At 44.9% G+C, this 23,540-nt stretch overlaps 1 protein-coding gene across 1 annotated transcript in view; it reads left to right on the top strand.

Moving 5' to 3' along the window:
* The window catches only part of WDR82 (WD repeat domain 82), a 149,437-nt gene extending 134,006 nt beyond the window's left edge, over positions 1 to 15,431 (top strand). Inside the window, exons 8-9 of the mRNA XM_069206600.1 lie at positions 13,522 to 13,664; positions 13,869 to 15,431. Of these exons, the coding sequence (XP_069062701.1) occupies positions 13,522 to 13,664; positions 13,869 to 13,898 (173 nt within the window). The 3' untranslated portion in view covers positions 13,899 to 15,431. The remainder of the gene's footprint in view (positions 1 to 13,521; positions 13,665 to 13,868) is intronic.
* Positions 15,432 to 23,540: the final 8,109 nt, after the last annotated feature.

The raw sequence follows: 23,540 nt of genomic DNA on the forward strand, positions 1-23,540 counted from the left end.
TCCATTTTTCTTGCCTTTGGACTCTTCAGCAGCTTGCTGCCTAAGGCCTTCAAGAGAGGGACAGGTTTCTTGTCCCTTACACAGCTCCTCCCTTGAGGGTCCCCCTGGGCCTAAGAGCTCAACCTGGTAAGGTTCAAGCTCCAAAGGCTCAGTTCCCTCAGAGGGCAGAACTTCTTCCTGAGAAGAGAGGTTCCCTTTCTTTTGCTGTGTTGCAGTTGGTTTCCCAACTGACTTTCCTGTTCTCTTGGTAGGCTGGGCCATTTTTCCAGACTCCAGCTCTACTTTTTCACCCTGTGCCTTGCATTGTGCTCTTGTTTTCACACACACCAGTTCAGGGATACCCAGCATTGCTGCATGGGTTTTTAGTTCTACCTCAGCCCATGCTGAGGACTCCAGGTCATTTCCAAGCAGACAGTCCACTGGGATATTTGAGGAGACCACCACCTGTTTCAGGCCATTGACCCCTCCCCATTCTAAAGTAACCATTGCCATGGGATGTACTTTTCTCTGATTGTCAGCGTTGGTGACTGTGTAAGTTTTTCCAGTCAGGTATTGGCCAGGGGAAACCAGTTTCTCTGTCACCATGGTGACACTGGCACCTGTATCCCTCAGACCCTCTATTCTAGTCCCATTAATCAAGAGTTGCTGTCTGTATTTTTGCATGTTAGGCGGCCAGACAGCTAGTGTGGCTAAATCCACCCCACCCTCAGAAACTAGAGTAGCTTCAGTGTGGACCCTGATTTGCTCTGGGCACACTGTTGATCCCACTTGGAGACTAGCCATACCAGTGTTACCTGGATGGGAGTTTGGAGTGGAACCTTTCTGGGGACAGGCCTTGTCTCCAGTTTGGTGTCCATGCTGTTTACAGCTATGACACCAGGCCTTTTTGGGATCAAAGTTTTTACCCTTGTACCCATTGTTTTGTGAAGAGGCTCTGGGCCCACCCTCCTGTGCAGGTTTTTGGGGGCCTGTAGAAGACTCTTTACTATTTTTAGTTTTGGTTGTCTCATCACCCTTCCCCTGGGGAGTCTTTGTGACCCCTTTCTTTTGGTCACCCCCTGTTGAAGTCTTGGACACCCTTGTCTTGACCCAATGGTCCGCCTTCTTTCCCAATTCTTGGGGAGAAATTGGTCCTAGGTCTACCAGATGCTGATGCAGTTTATCATTGAAACAATTACTTAACAGGTGTTCTTTCACAAATAAATTGTACAGCCCATCATAATTACTTACACCACTGCCTTGAATCCAACCATCTAGTGTTTTCACTGAGTAGTCTACAAAGTCAACCCAGGTCTGGCTCGAGGATTTTTGAGCCCCCCTGAATCTAATCCTATACTCCTCAGTGGAGAATCCAAAGCCCTCAATCAGGGTACCCTTCATGAGGTCATAAGATTCTGCATCTTGTCCAGAGAGTGTGAGGAGTCTATCCCTACACTTTCCTGTGAACATTTCCCAAAGGAGAGCACCCCAGTGAGATCTGTTCACTTTTCTGGTTACACAAGCCCTCTCAAAAGCTGTGAACCATTTGGTGATGTCATCACCATCTTCATATTTAGTTACAATCCCTTTAGGGATTTTTAACATGTCAGGAGAATCTCTGACCCTATTTATGTTGCTGCCACCATTGATGGGTCCTAGGCCCATCTCTTGTCTTTCCCTCTCTATGGCTAGGATCTGTCTTTCCAAAGCCAATCTTTTGGCCATCCTGGCTAACTGGATGTCCTCTTCACTGGGGCTATCCTCAGTGATTTCAGAGGTGTTGGTCTCTCCTGTGAGGGAACCAGCATCTCTGACTATTATTTTTGGAGTCAGGGTTTGAGGGACCCTGTTCTCCCTAGATAGGATTGGTAGGGGGGAATTGTCCTCCAAGTCACTATCCTCTTCCTCTGAGTTGCCACCCTCAGAGGGGTTGGCCTTTTCAAACTCTGCCAAAAGCTCCTGGAGCTGTATTTTGGTAGGTTTGGGGCCCATTGTTATTTTCTTTATTTTACAGAGTGACCTTAGCTCCCTCATCTTAAGATGGAGGTAAGGTGTGGTGTCGAGTTCCACCACAGTCACATCTGTGCTAGACATTTTGCTTCTAAAAGTTGGAATACTTTTTAAGAATCTACAACTGGTTCTAGAGTCTAATTCAAACTTTTACAAACTTTTAAACTCTAAAAGAAATGCTAAACAGGATCTAACACAAGGCCCTAGCAGGTCTTTTAAGAATTTAGAAAACTTTTCAAATTGCAAAAATCAATTTCTAATGACAATTTTGGAATTTGTCGTGTGATCAGGTATTGGCTGAGTAGTCCAGCAAATGCAAAGTCTTGTATCCCACCGCTGCCACCAATGTAGGAAGTTGGCTCTGTATGTGCTATTTCAAAGTAAGGAATAGCATGCACAGAGTCCAAGGGTTCCCCTTAGAGGTAAAATAGTGGTAAAAATAGATAATACTAATGCTCTATTTTGTGGTAGTGTGGTCGAGCAATAGGCTTATCCAAGGAGTAGTGTTAAGCATTTGTTGTACATACACATAGACAATAAATGAGGTACACACACTCAGAGACAAATCCAGCCAATAGGTTTTGTTATAGAAAAATATCTTTTCTTAGTTTATTTTAAGAACCACAGGTTCAAATTCTACATGTAATATCTCATTCGAAAGGTATTGCAGGTAAGTACTTTAGGAACTTCAAATCATCAAAATTGCATGTATACTTTTCAAGTTATTCACAAATAGCTGTTTTAAAAGTGGACACTTAGTGCAATTTTCACAGTTCCTAGGGGAGGTAAGTATTTGTTAGATTAACCAGGTAAGTAAGGCACTTACAGGGCTTAGTTCTTGGTCCAAGGTAGCCCACCGTTGGGGGTTCAGAGCAACCCCAAAGTCACCACACCAGCAGCTCAGGGCCGGTCAGGTGCAGAGTTCAAAGTGGTGCCCAAAACACATAGGCTAGAATGGAGAGAAGGGGGGTGCCCCGGTTCCGGTCTGCTTGCAGGTAAGTACCCGCGTCTTCGGAGGGCAGACCAGGGGGGTTTTGTAGGGCACCGGGGGGGACACAAGTCCACACAGAAATTTCACCCTCAGCAGCGCGGGGGCGGCCGGGTGCAGTGTAGAAACAAGCGTCGGGTTCGCAATGTTAGTCTATGAGAGATCTCGGGATCTCTTCAGCGCTGCAGGCAGGCAAGGGGGGGGTTCCTCGGGGAAACCTCCACTTGGGCAAGGGAGAGGGACTCCTGGGGGTCACTCCTCCAGTGAAAGTCCGGTCCTTCAGGTCCTGGGGGCTGCGGGTGCAGGGTCTCTCCCAGGTGTCGGGACTTAGGTTTCAGAGAGTCGCGGTCAGGGGAAGCCTCGGGATTCCCTCTGCAGGCGGCGCTGTGGGGGCTCAGGGGGGACAGGTTTTGGTACTCACAGTATCACAGTAGTCCTGGGGTCCCTCCTGAGGTGTCGGATCTCCACCAGCCGAGTCGGGGTCGCCGGGTGCAGTGTTGCAAGTCTCACGCTTCTTGCGGGGAGCTTGCAGGGTTCTTTAAAGTTGCTGGAAACAAAGTTGCAGCTTTTCTTGGAGCAGGTCCGCTGTCCTCGGGAGTTTCTTGTCTTTTCGAAGCAGGGGCAGTCCTCAGAGGATGTCGAGGTCGCTGGTCCCTTTGGAAGGCGTCGCTGGAGCAGGATCTTTGGAAGGCAGGAGACAGGCCGGTGAGTTTCTGGAGCCAAGGCAGTTGTCGTCTTCTGGTCTTCCTCTGCAGGGGTTTTCAGCTAGGCAGTCCTTCTTCTTGTAGTTGCAGGAATCTGATTTTCTAGGGTTCAGGGTAGCCCTTAAATACTAAATTTAAGGGCGTGTTTAGGTCTGGGGGGTTAGTAGCCAATGGCTACTAGCCCTGAGGGTGGGTACACCCTCTTTGTGCCTCCTCCCAAGGGGAGGGGGTCACAATCCTAACCCTATTGGGGGAATCCTCCATCTGCAAGATGGAGGATTTCTAAAAGTTAGAGTCACTTCAGCTCAGGACACCTTAGGGGCTGTCCTGACTGGCCAGTGACTCCTCCTTGTTTTTCTCATTATTTTCTCCGGCCTTGCCGCCAAAAGTGGGGCCTGGCCGGAGGGGGCGGGCAACTCCACTAGCTGGAGTGTCCTGCTGGGTTGGCACAAAGGAGGTGAGCCTTTGAGGCTCACCGCCAGGTGTGACAATTCCTGCCTGGGGGAGGTGTTAGCATCTCCACCCAGTGCAGGCTTTGTTACTGGCCTCAGAGTGACAAAGGCACTCTCCCCATGGGGCCAGCAACATGTCTCGGTTTGTGGCAGGCTGCTAAAACTAGTCAGCCTACACAGATAGTCGGTTAAGTTTCAGGGGGCACCTCTAAGGTGCCCTCTGGGGTGTATTTTACAATAAAATGTACACTGGCATCAGTGTGCATTTATTGTGCTGAGAAGTTTGATACCAAACTTCCCAGTTTTCAGTGTAGCCATTATGGTGCTGTGGAGTTCGTGCTTGACAGACTCCCAGACCATATACTCTTATGGCTACCCTGCACTTACAATGTCTAAGGTTTTGTTTAGACACTGTAGGGGTACCATGCTCATGCACTGGTACCCTCACCTATGGTATAGTGCACCCTGCCTTAGGGCTGTAAGGCCTGCTAGAGGGGTGGCTTACCTATACTGCATAGGCAGTGAGAGGCTGGCATGGCACCCTGAGGGGAGTGCCATGTCGACTTACTCGTTTTGTCCTCACTAGCACACACAAGCTGGCAAGCAGTGTGTCTGTGCTGAGTGAGGGGTCTCCAGGGTGGCATAAGACATGCTGCAGCCCTTAGAGACCTTCCTTGGCATCAGGGCCCTTGGTACTAGAAGTACCAGTTACAAGGGACTTATCTGGATGCCAGGGTCTGCCAATTGTGGATACAAAAGTACAGGTTAGGGAAAGAACACTGGTGCTGGGGCCTGGTTAGCAGGCCTCAGCACACTTTCAATTGTAAACATAGCATCAGCAAAGGCAAAAAGTCAGGGGGCAACCATGCCAAGGAGGCATTTCCTTACACCCATCATGCACAGCAAAAGGCAGTTGCCACAGTTCTTTTTTCCGGCTCATTCTGACAGGACCCTGAAGCATTGAGCTCTACCTCACAAAGTTTTTTGTGACAGAAATTCATTTAAAATCTTTATGAATTTCAATTTCACTCGACGTTTTTAACATTGAGTGATCATTTCCTACTAGTTTCTGTTAAATTCTGACAGAATTTTGAGGTTTTTCTAATTTAGAAATGCCTTCACTTTTTGACAAATGTCCTTCTTGTGGCAGAAAAAAGGCTAAAACAGATCCACATAGGGTCTGCATAATTTGTCTTCCATCCAGCCACAAACCAGAGTCGTGTGACATCTGTAAAACCTTCTCCAGAAGAACTCTTCGTGATAGGGAGAAAATCTGACTTCAGGCGAGAGAGGACAGAAGAAAAAGTGGCCATTCCACCACAGAGCGAGGAGAAGGTCAGGCTTCTACCAGGGTTCAATCTGTTTCCTCTATAACTCCTACCAGACCTGCTGAAAAACGGCACAGGTCTCCGACGTCGAGGGCGTCGACGTCGAAACAGGGAACGGCGCCAACATGTTCGCCGTCGAGGAGTGGTTCGCTGGCGAGGAAAAGACATTGTTCGCCGTCGACAACCATTTCGCCGTCGAGACGACGTGGACACACGATGTCGAAAGGATCTGGGTCGCCATCGACACGGCGAGGACGTTCCACGTCGAGGAGATCCTAGTCAGGCTCGCCATCGACACGGCGAGGACGATCGACGTCGAGAGAGTACTCGCCGTCGGAGACGTTCGCCGTCACCACAACGACGTCGAGGGTCGTCGTCGAGGGGTTCTCCACGGCGAGAGGAATCGACATCCAGAGGTCGCCGTCACCGCTCTTCGGCGTCGAGGAGTGTGTCGACGTCGAGACGATCAAAGAGGCCTAGAAGGGTTTATACAACATCGGAATCCTCGGCCTCACTTATCCTGCTTCCAGCGTCTCCACAGCTCTCGCCTCGGCAGTCGCCGTTGCCGCAGACACCGGTAACACCTACGGCTCCTCTTCCGGCTCCTCCTTCAGAGCCTGTTCCGAGGACTCCAACGCGATCTGTAAGGTGTTCTGGACATTCTTCTAGACGTTCTTCTTCCTCTCGGCACCATCGTCATGAATCACGACAGAGATCTCAGCATTCACATCATAGACATTCTTCTTCGTCTACACGGGACTACTCTCCAACCCTATCGGACTCACCGTCCCCGAGAGTGTCCCCCATAGATGATGTGAATACATTCCAGGAGGTCTTGGTGCGAGGGGCAACCAAACTGAATATCCCGCTGGCGGTGCCGGCTCCATCGACGTCAGTAATCTTCGAGACCTTGCATCACAGGACATCTTTAAGACCTTTGCTTCCACTGGTTCCGGGTCTTATTGAACCGGCAATGGAGATTTTTCTTACACCGGCTGCAACAAAGTCTGCTCCTTCCAGACTTATTAAAAAATACCGTCCACCAGAACAAGATCCTCTATTCTTGAGGTCGGACCCAGTACCGGACTCGGTGGTTATAGTGGCAGCAAAGAAATTGCATTCTATGTCACCGTCTTCCTCTTCACCTCCAGATAAAGAGAGCAGAAAGATCGATGCTGCAGTAAGAAAAGTATGCTCTACTGCATCCATCACCATGAAAGCAGCCAGTGCCACTGCTCTATTAGGGAGATATGATCGAGCCCTCTGGGACTCTGTACTGCAGTTTGCGGAGCATCTTCCTAAGGACAAAAGGGAAGATTTCCTGGAGGTCGTGGGCGAGGGAGCTATGGTTTCTAACCAAGTTATAAGTGCTGCGGCGGATTCTTCGATACTATCCGCACATAACTATGCTCACGGAATAGCGCTCAGGAGACATGCATGGCTGCGACTAACATCGCTTAAACCTGAAGCACAGCAGAGAATACAAAATTTACCTTTCTCAGGCTCCACTTTGTTCGGCTCTCATGCCGATGACGAGATGGCCAGAATGAAGTCTGAGCTGGATACCCTGAAAGCAGTAGGCATGGAACGACCGAAAGAACAGCGAAAGGTATTCCGCCCATATCAACGAAGACTGTTCACCCACAGGTATCAGACTCCACATTGGATGTCTTCAAGTCCCCAGCAACAGCAGCATCATAGGGGTTTCTCCACACAACGAAGGTCGACAAGGGGTCGTTCAACACCTCAAACTCAGGCAACTCGACAGGCTCCCGCGTCGAAGCCCTGAATCTTCGCTTCCCCCTACAGGAGTGGATATCTCAAATCATCTGGACGAGTGGCTACGCATCACAACAGACGCCTGGGTATTGAATATTGTGAGACATGGTTACGTTCTCAGATTCACCAGTCCTCCACCATCTGTTCCACCCAAAACAACCAGCAGACACCTCAAAGCTCTTCAGTTAGAAGTCACCATTCTATTACAAAAAAGAGCCATAGAACCTGTCCCGATCAGCCAACAAGGGAAGGGGATTTATTCGAGGTATTTCCTTGTGCCCAAAAAAGACAAGCAAGAGTTTCGTCCCATTTTAGATCTAAGGACAGCAAACAAGTGGATTTGCAAAGAGAAATTCAGGATGCTATCCTTGCACCAAATTTACCCACATCTTCGTCAGGGCGACTGGCTCTGTGCAATAGACCTTTGCGACGCTTACTTTCATATTCCGGTGACTAAGAAACATCGAAAATTCCTAAGGTTCACCGTCTGAAAACGTCATTACCAATTTGCGGTTCTGCCCTTCGGCCTCAAATCAGCGCCGAGGACTTTTTCCAAATGCATGGCGGTGGTAGCCGCCCACTTGAGGAAACATCAAATATTTGTCTACCCCTATCTACAGGGAGTGCAGAATTATTAGGCAAGTTGTATTTTTGAGGATTAATTTTATTATTGAACAACAACCATGTTCTCAATGAACCCAAAAAAACTCATTAATATCAAAGCTGAATATTTTTGGAAGTAGTTTTTAGTTTTAGCTATGTTAGGGGGATATCTGTGTGTGCAGGTGACTATTACTGTGCATAATTCTTAGGCAACTTAACAAAAAAAAATATATACCCATTTCAATTATTTATTATTACCAGTGAAACCAATATAACATCTCAACATTCACAAATATACATTTCTGACATTCAAAAACAAAACAAAAACAAATCAGTGACCAATATAGCCACCTTTCTTTGCAAGGACACTCAAAAGCCTGCCATCCATGGATTCTGTCAGTGTTTTGATCTGTTCACCATCAACATTGCGTGCAGCAGCAACACAGCCTCCCAGACACTGTTCAGAGAGGTGTACTGTTTTCCCTCCTTGTAAATCTCACATTTGATGATGGACCACAGGTTCTCAATGGGGTTCAGATCAGGTGAACAAGGAGGCCATGTCATTAGATTTCCTTCTTTTATACCCTTTCTTGCCAGCCACGCTGTGGAGTACTTGGACACGTGCGATGGAGCATTGTCCTGCATGAAAATCAAGTTTTTCTTGAAGGATGCAGACTTCTTCCTGTACCACTGCTTGAAGAAGGTGTCTTCCAGGAACTGGCAGTAGGACTGGGAGTTGAGCTTGACTCCATCCTCAACCCGAAAAGGCCCCACAAGCTCATCTTTGATGATACCAGCCCAAACCAGTACTCCTACTCCACCTCCACCTTGCTGGCGTCTGAGTCGGACTGGAGCTCTCTGCCCTTTACCAATCCAGCCACGGGCCCATCCATCTGGCCCATCAAGACTCACTCTCATTTCATCAGTCCATAAAACCTTATAAAAATCAGTCTTGAGATATTTCTTGGCCCAGTCTTGACGTTTCAGCTTGTGTGTCTTGTTCAGTGGTGGTCGTCTTTCAGCCTTTCTTACCTTGGCCATGTCTCGGAGTATTGCACACCTTGTGCTTTTGGGCACTCCAGTGATGTTGCAGCTCTGAAATATGGCCAAACTGGTGGCAAGTGGCATTGTGGCAGCTGCACGCTTGACTTTTCTCAGTTCATGGGCAGTTATTTTGCGCCTTGGTTTTTCCACACGCTTCTTGCGACCCTGTTGACTATTTTGAATGAAACGCTTGATTGTTCGATGATCACGCTTCAGAAGCTTTGCAATTTTAAGAGTGCTGCATCCCTCTGCAAGATATCTCACTATTTTTGACTTTTCTGAGCCTGTCAAGTCCTTCTTTTGACCCATTTTGCCAAAGGAAAGGAAGTTGCCTAATAATTATGCACACCTGATATAGGGTGTTGATGTCATTAGACCACACCCCTTCTCATTACAGAGATGCACATCACCTAATATGCTTAATTGGTAGTAGGCTTTCGAGCCTATACAGCTTGGAGTAAGTCAACATGCATAAAGAGGATGATGTGGTCAAAATACTCATTTGCCTAATAATTCTGCACTCCCTGTAGACGATTGGCTCATAAAGGCCTCCAGTTATCTAGAGGCACAATAACATTTCAAATGGACTCTACAGCTGTTGCAGAAGCTAGGTCTTCAAGTAAATCTCCTGAAATCCACAGCAACACCTGTTCAGAGGTTGCATTACTTAGGGGCCATTATAGATACCAATCTAGGAAAGGTGTTTCCTTCGGAGGAATGACGATTAGCGATTCTCCAAAAGTGCAAACAACTGCAACAGACTCCACAGACCACTGCAAGAGTAATAGCTTCTCTACTGGGCTCAATGGCGTGTTGTATCCATCTCGTTCCCAATGCTCGCCTCCATATGAGACCATTACAGGAAAACCTGGAGGATCAATGGAGTCAACTAATGAACGAATGGGAGAGCAAAGTCCTCCTTTCTCCCCACGCCCTACAGTCCCTCAAGTGGTGGTGTCTACCCGACAATCTCTTGGTGGGGATTCCGTTCCAACATCGGCCTCCAGCTCAAACCATCGTAACAGATGCGTCACTGCTCGGATGGGGAGCGCACTTGGAACATCTTCTAGTCCAAGGCAAGTGGTCACAGAAAGAGAGTCTCTATCATATCAACCTGCTGGAGCTTTGCTCAGTCCACCTTGCGCTCAAAGCTTTCCTTCCCTCTCTGAGAGCGGAAACTCTCCTTCTCCAGACGGACAACATGGCCACTATGTACTACGTAAACAAACAAGGAGGCACCAGGTCCAGGATTTTATCCAGAGAGGCTCAGACAATCTGGCATTGGCTTCTAGCCAGGAACATGTCGCTAGGAGCAACTCACCTGCCGGGCATCCAGAATGTTCAAGCGGATGCTCTCAGCCGCGTAATGGACGAGATCCATGAGTGGGTTCTACACGACGACGTCGTTCATTCCATTTTCGCACTATGGGGTACCCCCTCTATAGATCTATTCGCAACCCCAGAAAACAAAAAATGCCAAAACTTCGCCTCCAGGTATTGCCATCCAGGGACACTGGGGAATGCCCTGTGGATAAGCTGGTCAGGAGCATTTCTTTACGCCTTTCCGCCGCTTCCCCTGATTCCGGCGGTCCTCCAGAAGTTATCCAATGCTCAGTCCAAAATGATCCTGATTGCTCCGGAATGGCCACGCCAATGGTGGTTCCCAGACCTTCTTCACCGGTCACTCAAACCACACATCAGGCTCCCTTATCGTCCGGACCTGCTCACGAAGTTCAGAGGGCAGATGTCCCATCCCAACCTCATCGTTGAGTTTGGCAGCATGGCTCCTGAGCTAGTGCAATATGGACACTTGAACTTACCTCAAGATTGTATGGAAATCCTGAAAGAAGCAAAGCGCCCTTCCACACGATCCACTTATGCAAGCAAGTGGAAGAGATTCTGCGTGTGGTGCTTAGGCAACAACATTGACCCGATATCCTGCGGAGAGGAGTCTATTCTGCCATACTTGTTAAGTTTGGCAAAATCGGGCTTACAATTGTCATCAATAAAGGTACATTTGGCGGCTCTAACAGCATACAGAAAGAGCCCCTCACAAACTTCCTTTTTTCGAATCCCAGTTATTAAGGACTTCCTGGAGGGTTTAAAAAAGGGTTTTCCTCCCATTAGAAGACCATCTCCTCCATGGGAACTGAATGTTGTCCTATCGCGTCTGATGCTACCTCCATTCGAGCCAATACATAAGGCATCACTTCAGCATCTCACATGGAAAACTGCTTTTCTAGTGGCAATCACTTCAGCGCGTAGGGTCAGTGAAATCCAGGCCCTTTGCGCTCAAGAACCCTACACGGTTTTTCATTCTGCGAAAGTGGTAATGAGAACTCATCCAAAATTTTTACCTAAGGTAGTCTCCGACTTCCATGTGAACCAAACAATTTCATTACCGACTTTCTTTCAAAATCCAACTACTCCTGCTGAGAGAACTCTGCATTCTCTGGATGTAAAGAGAGTCTTGAAATTTTACTTGGACAGGACAAAAAGCTTACGGAAATCACAACAGCTTTTTATTAACTATGGCCCAGTTAGAACAGGGTTGGGCACGTCTAAACAATCTTTATCCAGGTGGATTGTTTCATGTATAATGTTATGTTATCAGTTAGCAAATAAATCCCTTGGTGGTAGGCCAAAAGCCCACTCTACTAGAGGGAAGGCAGCTACTGCAGCCTTGATGAGAAATGTCCCTTTGGCAGAAATATGCAAGGCTGCCACTTGGAAGTCGGTCCATACCTTTACTAAGCATTACTGCCTTGACACAGACGCTAGGGCAGATGCGCAGGTTGGACAGGCCTTGCTCAAGAATTTATTTGCATGATTCATGTTTTCTCAGTATTCTTCTGTCTACTCCACCGGTTATGGGGATGGGCTTGCTACTCTATTCATTGCTTATGACTATACATGGAAATCCCCTACGAGAGAAGGAATGGTTTCTTACCTGTAACTCCAGTTCTCTTGTAGGGGTATTTCCATGAGTCATAAGCAACCCTCCCTCCTCCACGGTGGAGTTGACATAGAACATGAATATTATCGAGGTTGGTACTCCAACAAATGTTTTGTTTCTTCAGGTCAGGTTACAAGTCTCCAAAAAAGAACTGAGGCAACTGCCTTTTGCTGTGCATGATGGGAAACAGGAAGACTTTACTTTCTTAAAGGCACAGCTCTATTTTCATTCTGTATAATGGCAGCCTATGGGCTACACTGCCCTGCATTGTTTTATTCTCATGAGAGGTGTAAATAAAATATGAGAATGTATTTGTTAATATATTTATAAAATAAATAGATGTTTAAACGTGAATTTACACTATAACTGTTTTTTCTTTTAACAATTTGGCCTGTGTAGCTGTTCACATAGGCTGCACAGTGTTATTCTTAAGTGTTTTTTGACAAACCTTTTTTCAAAGGGTTGGTATTTGCACTTAAGAATATACTTCACACCAGTGCTCCGGGGTCCCCGCAGGCGCGTGGAACTATTCAGTGCTTATGACTATCATGGAAATACCCCTACGAGATAACTGGAGTTACAGGTAAGAAACCATTCCTTCTGAATTGGTGCACACCTGGATTATGTAAGGATGGCACTATATGTGCCATTCAAAGCAGTCTGGTGGCGCTCAGAGGCCAACCCAAATTAGCACATGGACACCTAATACACAGGGAGTTGGTTACACCTCTCTTGCAAGAAAACCTTTGTTCTGCCTTCCTCTGCATGAGCCATGCTCACCAGCAGGAGAGCAGAACAGTGTCTGTGGTCAGCAGCAGAGTGGGCTGGCAGCCAGTTCCTGTAAGGCTGCACAGGCATAGCTGGGGGAGATCCCCTAAGGAACCAGCAGAGTACAGGGGAATCATGCAGCTAGCACTGGAATTGATGTAGTTGCGTGATTCCAACATGTTTGATACCAAGCATGCCTAGGTTCGGAGAAGCCATTATGTAGTTGGACCACTCGTGTTGAGCAGTGTCCACTTCATATCTTATGATGGCTTTCCTTCGCTTACAAAGCTCAGGGAATGGCGTCTGGGGTTTGTAGGGGTACCCTGCTCATCCAACTGCAGATTACTTATCAACCCTCCCTTCCTCCCTGCTCTGCAGACTGCACTTCTTTGGGAGAATGGTCCTCTTGCACACACCACACTGGTCAGACATGTTCTGATGTGGCTCCTCATATGTGGGTATGGACCGGCTAACAAAAACTGTTGGTGATCTGGGATGGCACCTAAATAGGCACTACACACATCACATCCAGCGGGGACAATATGGAGGTATCAGCACAATCTGCCAGTGTGCAGAGATATTGCTCAAGATTTTCTAGATCCAGTCTTGAGCCTTGGGAATATTTTAAGGAGAGGAATCTGAAGTTAGATAATCTTTATCATAAAAGGTGTTACCGAAGGTAAGTATCTTGTTCTTTAGGGGGGCACAAAGATATTTCCAGTACCAGCCGCTAGATGGCTTGAGTAATGTTCATTCTTTGAATCTTAGCGTGTCCAGTGTTACAGGTAATTAACCAGTTTTTTTTTTTTTTTTCTCTGATAGTTGTTGCCTTTTGGTCCTGTTGATGTTTTGATTCCCAGCCATAACATTCATAAGCCTATTTCTACGTTTTCTTAATTTAAATTTGTAGGCTCAGAAGATGGCAAGATTCATGTCTGGAATGGTGAAAGTGGAATGAAAGTAGCTGTCCTCGATGGAAGACATACGGGTCCTATAACTTGCTTACAGTTCAACCCAAAGTTTATGACGTTTGCAAGTGCATGCTCAAACATGGTAAGCGTTTGATATTTCTGGTCCAAAGTGCACCCACTGATCCGTGTTTTAAAACTAGTCAGCAGAGCTCAAACTCCATATTCTGGAGGTTAATATATGCTAAGAAAGCCTATTGTGGGATTCTGATCTTTCTTATGGTTGGTGGTGTACCTCACTATACAAGTTCAGTCGATAACTATGCTCCTATTTGTTTTTCCACGACAGGCATTTTGGTTGCCGACGATAGATGACTGAGCGGGAAACAACTGGATTTACTTGGAGAGCAGTACCAATTGACTGGCGGAAGATTGTGAGGCAGCTCTGAGAGAATTCTCCTTTTAAGCTTACTTGTGAGGAAGCATATGTTTTTGATTCTTCATGCTTCTACCAGTCTCCTCATCAATCTCGTACTTGTAGTTCCCGTTGTATTAGGAGAGTACACACCATTTCGTCTTGCTTCCAGTGCAGTGTTATCCTTTCTCCATTGAGTCATTTCAAACACACAGCATGCTGTTACTGTTCTCTCATCTGGCTCAGGTCTCCACTTGAGTTGTATGAAGAAGTGACCAACTCTGCATTTCTTATGCCAAATTGAAGGTAACGGGTGATAATCGCGTGTGAACTAAGCGCAAAATCTGTTGTAGACTGCTTGTCACCGGACTTGCCTGACATGCGGTCATGAACATGTGCGTGGCAGTCTCTGCTGTCAAAGGTGCTGCTTCTGCCTTTCGTGTCACTTTCCTGCGGTTTTCATCCTAATAGCAAGCGAAGGGAGTGCATCTCTAAAGGATTCTGATGAACAAAACAAGACTTAACTGACTTTTGAAGCCATGGCAGTCTCCATGTTTGCATCCTTTACACTGTATTACCCTTTGTTGTTCCTTTTTGTCTTGTACATATTCACCATAAAGGGGAGGCGGAGTTGTATTTTTTTACTGTTGAATATTAAAAAAAAAAAAAACAACTGATCTGGTAGTGTGCTATCCAGGTCGTTGTCCGTGCCATGCTGTAAAAGATTCTTGTAGGTTGTTGCATCTATTGAAAATCTACAAGAGCTTGAATGGGTCATCTATGTATTTACAACACTCCACTTTATCTGAGGTTCTCATTTTGAGGCTAGACCCAGGTGGATCCTGGTGCAGAGAAAGGACTCAAAAGACGAGAAATGGAATTAAAACAAAGTCCAAAGAGATTACTAAAACTGCAGGCAAATAAAGGGTGGAATAATATTCAACATATCTGCATGCATCATAGGTCTTGGCTGAATATAATTTTTGTATTTTAGGTCCTAGTCCCTAAAAACGTGGGATCACTGATCAACAATATCTTTGGAGCACCACTGTAAGAACCTTTACACTACCTAGTTGGGCTTTGGTCTATATTGCTGTCTGGGTAGCCATTTCCTTTTGTAAAACCTGATTGCCATTTTAGTTTGAAACTGTTCCCTCTTGTGTTGCTATTTATTTCCTGAACGTTTCTTCCTCCCTGTGCTACTTTTTAAAATGTGTAAATTGCTCCCCTGCTTTTTTTTGTATACGTAAACTAGCAAACATTCATGAGTTCTGTTTAAAATGCAGGTATTTTCGTTTGTTGCCCCATCTCTATCACTATCTGTTTTTGTATATTCATAACCAACATCTAACACAGTATTGTAAGTGTCGACTAACTCAAATATACAATGGATAAATATTTTCTTTTTTTGTAATGGTTTTTGATATCTAAGCTTTTAGCATCTTTCTTTGCATCACATTGAGTGCTCAGATCAAAATATACTATTCTATAAACACATTAGCTTGGATTATTGTGTAAAATATTCTCATGTAAGACTCCTTAGAGATGTCCTGATGTTCAACAGTTTCGAATGCCAGTAATGTAGAGGTTGTGATTTGTCATCTATATGTGACCTACTCAGTTTTCAGTCACATGGTAGTATATGCTGTGTGGTAGTATATTCTCCCCGTTTTGCCTTGTGTAGATGTCAGTGTGAAAAACAACACGCAGGTTAGCCCACTTCCAAATAGCTTTTAATGTAAAATAGCAGGCAGAAATGCAAAAATATGTAGACGTTTGTCATTTCGAATCGCTGGGCTCATGCTTGGAGCACTGTGCTAAAATAAGCAAATTTTGACATATAATATAGTCCGTTTTGCTTAATGCAAGTCAATGGGAGATGTTCATGTGACAACAATTGATAGGTTTCTGATTAAACCAACCTAACATGCAGATGTCCGGAGCTTGTCCTCTAGGGAAGTACTTCAACGGCCTGGTAAAGGGAGCTAGCATCAATTCCAACAAATACTCAGTTCTTCTCACAAAACCCTGCTTCTCTTGCCAGGTTAGAAAGCATGGTAAAGTCTGCTAATATGAGCAGTGACACAAGACAGTGGCTCCTGGGTCTACTATTGCCTTTCAAAGTTGTCATTGAGCATAATATGGTATACAGTTTTTAATCTGAATGAAACTGGTGTCCAGCTTCATGCAGGGTATACATGTAGAATAGTATAATAATTCTTCACACACGTTTTATGAATATACCGCATATAATCATCTCTATTCATACTTTAGGTATACTATAGCACAATAAAACGTTTTAACTGCACCGTTTTTCGAGGAGGAAAAACTTCAACCTGCAGCAACTTAATAGGATACAATCCCACCATATCCTCTTTATTTCAGCATAGTCCTCCATTCTGAGAACTAGCAAGCCTAAACGAATTGGCAGTGTAGTACCTTTATTGTGCTGAACGTTGGATGGGATGATGCACAGCACATACTTAATGTTTGGTGAATTTCTTTGCTCATATACGCTGAGAGGTGATGGGGAGTAGTGCGCAACACTGTCTACATTGACAGCAACCAACTGTTTGGTCAGCACAAGGTAATCTAAAGCCTTTTTATTTTAGACTTGTATCTTTGTATTGACATCCAAATCTTCTGCCACTAATCACAACGCTATTGCAGCGGAAGCTGATATCTCCTCTAAAATGTCAACATCCGTTCTCATCTACGTCTATAGCTATACCATACTTTTGAATTAGGGCAGAGTAGAATCTAGAGGTGATTGAAACAGCTCTCAGACCCCTTTCCTATTACAGCAGGTAATCTTCGAAGTGTCTTGAGCTAGGCACAATGTACCCTGCATAACAAGGTTCAGTCCAAAAGCAGCCAAAGATAGTCTTGTGACCTGCAAATGAAATATGCATGACCAACTTGCGTGCGTCACTGAAGAAAGTCTGAGAAGGATGATACTCCAATGGAATGTTCTCCACTGTTAAATCACATTTACTACGCCTGACAGGAATACTGGATACTGTTGCTCCTCAGTGCTCACAAATGAACCTGTGTTCAGTCATTTCAAGGTGAATGTATGTTGCGATTAAAAGTGTGAAAGAAAGAGGGGGAATTTTCAGCACATTTGGGCAGTCTGTCCAAGAAGATAAAACTGCATGCTGGTGTTATGCTTGTTTTCCCAACGCTAACAAAGCTGTCTCTTACATTACTAGGTATATATAAACAGACCCAGCAGGAGGAAAGTTAACTGTCAATTTTTCAAACAGCAGCAGGAGTTTTATCTAATCTTATTGGTGATTTTGTACCAAGAGAGTCTTGGCACAATTCGGTCTACGAATAACTCCCCCACTCTGCCATAAGATTGTATCCTACCACCAGCCCAGATGCTCATTGCAGTAGCAAATACCAGAGCCACAATGGTATCAGGCCATCGGGGGAAGTAGGCTTCTTACCAGGGGCTGGAGACAGTAGCAGTGAGTAGATGTTTGTCTTTATTTCTTTTGGTTTTGTAGGGGGGATGGTGGGGGGGAGGGGGGGAATCATCCATACCAACTTGCTTGCAGTGAGGGGAATGGATTGATGTTCCCAGGCCTCTGCATTGTCCAGGTCACTGTATGAAATCCACTTGTATTTGCATGAAGGAGTCCCCATTGTCTGTGACTGCAGCAGGGATAGCATGGATCCCTTTCCCAGCCTTAAATGACACAGGAGTGGCAGTAGCTCTGGGCTGTGAAAGAAACAATGGGCACATATTAATGGGTTAAAGCCATATGAATCATGCTGTCCCTCCCGACTTGAGATGCTCTATAATACAATCTGGTGAGGTTGGGGTATAGAAATTTTGGAGTGACCACGTGCTCAGTACTGTCTCCACACCCTGTCAGGGTCTCTTACATTGCTGCCAGACAATGCAGCATTTTTGATGGCTTTAGCTGCCGGTTTTTAATGGGTGCCCCACTGCCGTCGGGAACCTTTGCATTTAAAGGAATCCGAGATTGTGAGTGGTCCCAAAGGTGTACTTTGAGTCTGTATATACAGTGACAGTTTTTTCTTTGGATGCAATCCATGCTATCATAAGCACTATGAGCTCTGCAACCTATGCGGATTTGAGGAAGGACCGGTCATTGCTCTCTACAACAGTGTATGCAGTGCAAACAGCGTATCCAGCAACTAAAGTACCAATTTCAGAGATTATACCTCTATTAAAAAAAAAAAAAAGTGAATTCACAATCAAGTTAGGTGCGTTAGGTCAATACATAGTTTATTAACTTGGGCAGTGGTTAAAATACAATTGTGTGGCTTTCCCTCCCCTGTAGGCATCAGTGAAGAAGGGTTCAGTACTGGACAACTTACCACATTATTATGGGAAGCAAATCAATCATGATAATCGAGCAGTCGATACGTCCTGGGTTTTGTGGTGAGAAGTGCAAGCACAGCATGGGATGGAGTATAGCAACTGTTAGTGAGGAACTTATCACAGTTTTTTTTTTTGGATGCATCAACATGGCCAGTAGCTGCTGCCCTAGAGTGCAATCAAGGCAGGAGGCCAGTGTAGAATATGGCAAGTACAAATCCATTATGTTCTTGACAAAACGGAATGAAGGGTTTTGCAGCATGAATCGCTTCTAGATTCATATGCTGTGCACTATTCCACTATCTAGTGGTTGGGTCAGGATTTTTTTGGGGGATATAGTAGTCTCCATTTGATGCTTGTTCCATCCTCCTGTAACAGACGCTCTCCCCAGAAATCTCTCACTTGGTTGCCATCTTTGGAATCTTTTTTTTTTTTGTTGTTCCCCACCATTCGTTGGATGTGGAAGCATCAAGAAGACCTCCAAATTACAGGAGGATTAAACAGAAGCAGGGTTTTTTTTTTTGGTCAAAGGGAAGTGGATAGAGGATGCATGAACAGGGCGAGCCCTGCTCGTAGTGAAAGTACATTATTTCCTTCTCTTCCATGGGATCTTCATCAATAGTCATAAGCATGGACTATTCCTGCCCACATGCGGGGACCCCAGAGCACATACAAAATATTTATATTTTAAACGCATCTGTAAATACAAAATTGTACCAAGAATTTTAATGCATTATACATATACATGTCTACATATCTATGCAGCCTATGTTAAAAGCTACAAAAAGTGCTCCATTTTCTGTAAGCCAGAAAAAGAGGCATACAGTACAAAAACCTCCTTTATTGAAGAGGATGTGCAATGAAATGCAAATGCATTTTTAGCCAATAGGCTCTATTTAAAACAGCAAAGCAAAAACTGACACTGTGCCTTTAAGATGTCCAGGACCTCCAGTATACCACTATGCCCCATAGGTGAGAGTGAGGTGACAGGTATGTTCTATTTTCTGGCTCCTTCAGTGAGGATTCTGGAGCATTGAGCACTTATTTTCTGGTCTTTTAGACAGAAACTTACTACTAAAAACTACTTCTCAAGACTTCACTCAACGTCGTTTCACTTTTTGAGTGAAACTAGTTATTTTTCTGACGGGAATGTTTTGATTTTCCTATAGGAAAATGCCATCTTTTGTCAACTGCCCTGCCTGTGGCAAAAAGAAAGCACAGACTGACTGTGCACTATTCCACTAGGGAGGGAGATGATTTGTCTCCATGACCTATAAGAGAGAAAGACAACATCAGGAGTATCCAGTTCAGCCTCTTCATGAAAAGGTCTCAAAGGACAAAAGCCTACAAACTACAGAAAAAGGATGTGTACGATCTACCTCTAAAGGTAGGAAGATACCGATCTGGTCCCTGCTGGGATCAGCATTAACGCACCGTCGTCATCGCATCTACGAATTCAGCTGACGTTGAGGTACTCAACACCACAAGATGTAAAAGTATAGCATTCGGAGGAGAAACTATCATTTACACTTTGCGCCCGTCTGCGAGACAAATAGCTTCACTTCTGGGTTCCATGGCCCCCTGCATTTTCATTGTTCCAAAGGCCAGGTTACATATGAGACCACTCCAAGAAAATCTGGAGGATCAATGGAGTCTATTTGCAGACACATGGGACGACAGATTAACTCTTTCACCAGCGGCAGGGAGCTCATTATAATGGACTCTTCAACAGCATCTGCTAACAGGTGTCCCTTTACATCCAGACATTCCAGCTCAAACTCTTGTAGCTCAGGAGTGGGGAGGGCCTCCTCACAAGGGCTCCTTCCAAATTCCAGGCTTGTGATTGGACAAAGAACAGCAATATCATGTCAGTTTTCTAGAGCTGAAGGCAGTCCATTTAGCTCTGAAGTCTTTTAATTCATCCATATAAAACAGCTCTCTCCTGGTCCAAATGGACAGCACAAGCACAATGTACTATCTGAACAAGCCGGAGTGCACTCAATCTCACCTATCTCAGGACGCACAGACCATCTGCAACTGGCTGTTAGCAAGGAAATTGTTTATCACAGTAATCCACCTCCCAGGAGTCCAGAACATATAAGCGGACTCCCTCAGTTGAGGCTTCACCGACGTGCACAACTGGGTTCTTCACGACAATGTAGTATAAGACCTCTTTCAAGACCTGTTTGCCAATGAAAACAACTAAGACTTTGCAGCCAGGTTTTACTGACCAGGGACAAAGGGGAATGCCTTATTGACAGACTGGTCAGGGACATTTCTGTACGCTTTTCCTCCCCTTCCCCTGATACCGACAGTCCTCAACAAATTCTACATATCCAGGACCCAAATGAGCCTGATAGCCCCATAATTGCCCTGCCAATGGTGGTACACGGAAAAGGCCACCCAGGAGATTGCCATGCATACCAGATCCCCTTCACAAGCCCGAGGGGAAGATATTCCATTTCAACCTTCTCTTTGAGCTTGACAGCATGGCTCCTTAATTTCTGCAATATGGTCATCTAGGTCTTGCAGGAATGCATGAACATTCTCAAGGAGTTGAAAAGACCATTGACAAGGTGTTCCTATCCATTTAAATGGAAAAGATTTTATATGTGGTGTATCCAGAATGGCTTCCATCCAATTCTGGGTCAGGAGGATGTCATACTAGCCTGCCTCCTTCACCTAGCAAAATCAGGTTTGCATTTTCCATCTATTAAGGTATATCTTGCAGCTATAATTGCTTATCGAAAATCACCTTCAGACATTCTTTCGAAGGCCTGTGGTTAAAGATTTTCTAGAGGGCTTAAATGTTTTTCCTCCTGTTCGTTCACCTGGTCCTTGGGAGCTGAATGGTAGTACTTTCAAAACTCATGGGTCAACCTTTTGAACCTTTGCATAAAGCGTTGCTACAGAATCTTACATAGAAGACAGCCTTTCCTATCACTTCAGCATGTAGGGTTAGTGAAATTCAAGCTCTCTGTGCCAAATATCCTTGCACAGTGTTCCACGATAACAGGGTAGTGATAAGGACCCTTCCTAGTTTCCTTCCCAAAGTTGTATCTGATTTTCAAATTAACCAGCCTCCCTCCGTACCAGTGCAGAGACTTATGCACTCATTAGATATGAAAAGACTACCAAAGTTTTATCTGGATAAGACATCAGACAGTCTGATCATTTGTTTGTGAACTATGATCCTATGACAACAGGCATCACTGCCTCTAAACAAAGCGCTTCCAGATGGAAAGTTTCTTGCATTGTTTTTTCTTATCAGTTAGCTAAGAAGCACTTGTCTGCCAGACCCAAAGCCCACTGTACAAGGGAGGCAATGGCAACCCTTCTGAAAAATATCCCCATCTCTAAAATCTGCAAAGCAGTGACGTGGAGATAGATGCATACTTTCACAAGGCATTACTGTCTAGACATTGAAACTAAGACAGACATCCTAGTAAGACAGCCCTCCTTAAGAAAAGTATTTAAGTAAACAGGTCAACTGCTTTGCTTACTCTTACTTCCTCGCAGGGATATGGGATGGGCTTGCTACTCTATTCAGAGTCTGACTATTGATGAGGATCCCCTGAAAGAGAAGGATGAGTTACTTACCTGTAATCCTAGTTGTTTTCCATGGGGATCCTCATCATTCATGAGCACCCAGCCCCCTCCCCGGACGAATCTTGTATACAGCAGTTAATACATGGTGGTGTTCTGTTCTTCATATCATCGTAAAAAATTCATTACAGCCGTGTCAAATACAACAATACTTAGGAGCAACAATCAACACAAAAAAAGGGATTGCCACTCCAAGTCCACAAAGGGTACAAGCATTCCAAAACTTAATACAAAGCATGCACCCAAACCAACGGTATCCAGTAAAGTTAGTGATGAAACTTCTAGGCATGATGTCTTCATGCATAGCCATTGTTCCAAATGCAAGATTACACATGCGGCCCTTACAACAGTGCCCAGCAACACAATGGACACAAGCACAGGGTCAACTTCAAGATCTAGTGTTGATAGACCGCCAAACACACACCTCGCTTCAATGGTGGAATCATATAAATTTAAACCAAGGGTGGCCTTTCCAAGACCCAGTGCCTCAATACGTGATCACAACAGATGCTTCCATGGTAGGGTGGGGAGCACACCTCAACCAACACAACATCCAGGGACAATGGGACACTCGGCAAAAACAGCTTCATATAAATCAACTAGAACTACTAGCAGTGTTTCTAGCGTTGAAAGCATTTCAACCACTAATAACCCAAAAACACATTCTCGTCAAAACAGACAACATGACAACAATGTACTAATTAAACAAACAGGGAGGGACACACTCATCACAACTGTGTCTCATAGCACAGAAGATTTGGCATTGGGCGATTCACAATGACATTCGCCTAGTAGCGCAATACATCCCAGAGATTCAAAACCAGTTGGCCGACAATCTCAGTCGAAATCACCAACAAATCCACGAATGGGAAATTCATCCCCAGATACTTCAAACCTACTTCCAAAACTGGGGAACACCGCAAATAGATTTATTTGCAACAAAAAAAAAAAAGCAAAATGCCAAAACTTCGCATCCAGGTACCCACAGCCTCACTCCAAGGGCAAAGCGTTATGGATGAGTTGGTCAGGGATATTTGCTTAAGCTTTTCCCCCTCTCCCACTCCTTCCATATCTAGTAAACAAATTGAGTCAAAACAAACTCAAACTAATTCTAATAGCACCAACTTGGGCACGACAACCTTGATACACAACACTACTAGACCTCTCAGTAGTGCCTCATATCACACTACCAAACAGACCAGATCTGTTAACTCGACACGAACAACAGATCAGACACCAGAATCCAGCATCGCTCAATCTAGCTCCTGAAGTCTTAGAATTCGGACATCTAGACCTAACACAAGAATATATGGAGGTCATCAAACAAGCTAGAAAACCTACTACAAGACATTGCTACCCAAATAAATGGAAACGATTTGTTTATTACTGTCATAATAATCAAATTCAACCATTACATGTGTCCGCGAAAAACATTGTAAGCTACTTACTACACTTACAAAAGTCAAACTTAGCTTTCTCATCAATTAAAATACATCTTACAGCAATTTCTGCCTATCTGCAAATTACACATTCAACTTCACTATTTAGAATCCCAGTCATAAAAGCATTTATGGAGGGTCTAAAAAGGATCATTCCACCAAGAACACCACCAGTTCCTTCGTGGAATCTTAATATCGTGTTGACAC

This window comes from Pleurodeles waltl, chromosome 9 (genome assembly GCF_031143425.1).
Source record: "Pleurodeles waltl isolate 20211129_DDA chromosome 9, aPleWal1.hap1.20221129, whole genome shotgun sequence".
Classification (NCBI taxonomy): domain Eukaryota; kingdom Metazoa; phylum Chordata; class Amphibia; order Caudata; family Salamandridae; genus Pleurodeles; species Pleurodeles waltl.